The sequence below is a fragment of the Diaphorina citri genome, unplaced genomic scaffold (assembly GCF_000475195.1).
Source record: "Diaphorina citri unplaced genomic scaffold, Diaci psyllid genome assembly version 1.1 scaffold7201, whole genome shotgun sequence".
NCBI classification, from domain to species: domain Eukaryota; kingdom Metazoa; phylum Arthropoda; class Insecta; order Hemiptera; family Psyllidae; genus Diaphorina; species Diaphorina citri.
This window is the reverse complement of record NW_007384577.1, coordinates 1-3760: the sequence shown is the minus strand read 5'-3', so window position 1 is coordinate 3760 and position 3760 is coordinate 1. Positions and strand designations below refer to the sequence as shown.

General features: G+C 41.5%; 1 protein-coding gene across 1 annotated transcript; it reads left to right on the top strand.

Annotated features, from left to right (window-relative positions):
* Positions 1–2054: 2054 nt before the first annotated feature.
* Positions 2055–3062, top strand: LOC103522170 (putative uncharacterized protein DDB_G0279653). Its single transcript, XM_008487271.1, has one exon. The coding sequence runs from the start codon at positions 2055–2057 to the stop codon at positions 3060–3062; it is 1008 nt and encodes a 335-aa protein (XP_008485493.1).
* The last annotated feature ends 698 nt before the right edge of the window (positions 3063–3760 follow it).

Sequence of the window (3760 nt, the reverse complement as noted above, 5' to 3'; positions counted from 1 at the left end):
AGAGAACGCCTAAGGCGTTAACCTCGCCTAGTGGTTACCTTCCACTCAAGAGTCTATGTAATAAAAAGGTATAAGGGACGGACTATTGTATTCGCTTCGGTGTCTGTCTGTCTGTCAGTCTGTCCGTCAGTCAGTCAGTCTGTCCCCATAGAAGGACTTATCCAAACCTGGTTGACCTCGACCTATATATCAAATTAAAGGTCTTTTTACCAGGAACACGAAAATGGTGGTGCAAATTTTGTCCAGAAAACCATAAAGCCAAAAAACCAAAAAAACTAGTTTTTGGGGGATTTTTTTCACATTTTCTCACACAAATGAGCTCTGATCTCGAAATTTGTCGCGACGACCTATGAACTCAAAGCGAGAAAGGTTTAGATAACACTTCAGTCGATCATTTAAGACCGGTTTTAGCGTCACCTATGTTAAGCTACGCCGAGCAAGGCCAATAAATGGATGGGTGACTTAAAGTTAATTGACTAATTGTGGGATTTTTTTTTTCTCATTTTCTCACACAAATGAGCTCTGATCTTGAAATTTGTCGCGACGACCTATGAACTCAAAGCGAGAAAGTTTTAGATAACACTTCAGTCGATCATTTAAGACCGGTTTCAGCGTCATCTATGTTAAGCTATGCCCTAGATAACACTTCAGTCGATCTTTTAAGGCCGGTTTTAGCGTTACCTATGTTAAGCTACGCCGAGGAAGGCCAATAAATGGATGGGTGACTTGCACACTATATTGGGAATAAAGGGAGAACGGGCTCTAGTCTTGATTTTAAATCATTACATGAAAGTAAAAATAAAAAATCAAATCAAGAATAATAATAAACTGAATATTAAACAAATTAGGTAGGTACTAGGTACATAGGTATTCTTTAACCACGATCGAATAAACTACGGGCTCAAAAATTCCAGGAGGGACGGGCCCAGCTTGTTTTTGAGTTTGAGGTAGGTACTAGGTACATAGGTATTCTTTAACCACGATCGAATAAACTACGGGCTCAAAAATTCCCGGAGGGACGGGCCCAGCTTGTTTTTGAGTTTGACTCGCTAATTATGGAGATGTCTGCTTTTGTTACAGGTATAAACTATAAATGCATTCAGCATATTATGTGCCTTGGGACTTCTGTTCAGGTTAATCTGAATAAATTTTATTTCGTCTGCGATTGGTGATATACATTTTCATTCCTCTCTTCCCGCGATGTTGTAGATTCTCTGGTTTGAGAGGTTCTCCAAGTCCGAAGACAGTTCGACTGGCCACTATTTTAGAAGAAGAAGAGATCGAGGGGCCGAAAAGCCCCACTCTCTTCCCGCGATGTTGTAGATTCTCTGGTTTGAGAGGTTCTCCAAGTCCGAAGACAGTTCGACTGGCCACTATTTTAGAAGAAGAGATCGAGGGGCCGAAAAGCCCCGAACTCATTCCACGACCTCCGACCACGGCACCAATCCCACACATCCACACGTCGTCGTTTCTGTTGGACAAGAATCCGCCACCTCCACCCCCGCGGATATTCAAGGAGATGCCCCATCATCGACAGCACAGACATCCCCATCAAGAGGAGACGATGCCTCGACTCAAGGAACCGGCCTTTGGCCAATGGGTTCCTGATCTTGTGGTCAATCAGTTTTGGAATTAATAAAGTCAGTCGAATATTTGAACTTGACCGAACTGCACAGAAGTTTTCCCTCGCTATTTTAAACCCACTATAAACACTATCAACCACATTGTACATTCAAACTGTAAAAACTATACAACACCTATTGGCACCACTCTTGAAATAACAACACTCATTCAAAATAGTATCTCTACAAAATCCACAAACCAAATTCCAACAATAACAATGGCTCTACTTGAATCGCCCCCCCTATAATCTTAGGTCATCTATGTTAAGTCACGTTCAGCGTGTCAACTGTCAGCTCGGGTGGCGAGAGGTGACAGGTTTTGGTGTCAAGTGTAGAGGGAGAGTCAAGAGGTCTACAGTGAGGAGAGAGAGAGAGGACCTATAAAATACCTACCTAACAAAAAATTGACACAGGAAATCCGAATACCTAAAGATGGTGCCAGAGTTCTCGGGTGAACCCGAACTCCTACCCAGATTTCTCTCTATTTGCGAGAAATTGGTGATGAAGTTTTACAACGTCACCAACCTAAACGATTTCCAAAATGACTATTTAATGGACTCCATTATCGCGAAGATCAAAGGTGACGCGCAACGTAACATCAGCTCGTGCGTAATAAGCTCCTGGAACGATCTAAAGAACGCGTTAATAAACACATATGCCGACAAGCGTGACGTCCACACACTTGTAATAGAAATGTGCGCGTTGAAACAAACCAGTGAAAGTGCTTTTGAATTCTTCAATAAAATTCAGAAAATGATTAATCTGCAGACCTCCTATGTAGTCAACCACAACACCCCAGGTGCAGAGTACATCAAGAAGTTTATTCTGGATCTTGGACTCCGTACATTCCTGCGCGGCTTGAAGGAACCATTGGGATCCTTAATGCGGACTAAAAATCCGAAGGACCTTAATGACGCCCTCAACATCCTAACGAATGATTTCCAAATCGACACTACAAGGAAGAATCAGGACAATACTCAGCGATATGTCCCACCGATGATGAATAACAACAAATCCTTCCAGAAAGCTAGTAATCAAACACAGTATTCAGGTTGGAACCAGCAACGTCGATTTTCTCCAAATCAATCAAACCAGAATCAGAACAACTCCTACCGTAACAACAACTGGAGAAACAACAATAACAACAGTAACTACAACAATCAGAATAACAAGACGCAAAACAACCAAAATGTTTGGACCAGACCTTCTACTCAACCTCTACCCAAAGCTACACCGATGAGTATCTCCACCGGAGCCACACGAAATCAACTCAATAATATTGAGGCATGTGACGATCAACAATACCCTGTGGAAGAACAGCAGTTCTTCCAACCGGATCAAGATGTTCCAGATCAAATGACTGATCAATGCAATCAGGAACAAGAGGCATACGACAACCAAAATTTTTGGTTCGGAGCCTCGGAGTCAACGGAACATTAATGAACCTCACCAACTGTGAGAACAAGCTTCCGTATTTCATCGTGCCAGACTTAAACCTTCGAGTTTTAGTCGACACAGGAAGCACTAAATCATTTATCAAACCAAACTTGGCGAGGAAACACTTCAACAAATTCATAAGAAATGACCCATTCACAGTCTGCACAGCTCATGGAAAAAGTGGCGTGAACCATAGTATCACAATTCCCGCCTTTGAAATATTCAAATCCCGGAAAAGTCTGAAGTTTCATCTCTTTGACTTTCATGACTTCTTTGACTGCCTCATAGGGATGGACACACTAAGAAGTCTAGGATTTTGTGTGGACATTGCAAACCAACATTTGAAAAATCATTCGACTACCATTAACCTTCAGCTAAGAGACTCAAATACGGAAGTCAACAAAATAGAAATCTATCCTGAAAGCGAACAAGTGATCGAACTGAAAGTTTCAAACATAAAAAATGGAGAAGCCATGCTTCCTGCAGTTAACCTAGGAAGTTGCTCCATACAACAGGGTGTGGTAAAAGTTAGGAATGGAAAAGCCTTGTGTACAGTAACTAATCCGACAGTTCAAAAACTTAACCTGTGTTATAACCCACCTACGATCTCCGTAGTGGTTACTTGTATGTACATATGTATGTATGTATGTATGTATGTATGTATGTATGTATGTATGTATGTATGTATGTATGTATGTATG

Bases quoted from the DNA above. Each gene is read 5' to 3' on its own strand.
- LOC103522170 (XM_008487271.1), top strand. From the start codon at position 2,055: ATGGTGCCAGAGTTCTCGGGTGAACCCGAACTCCTACCCAGATTTCTC.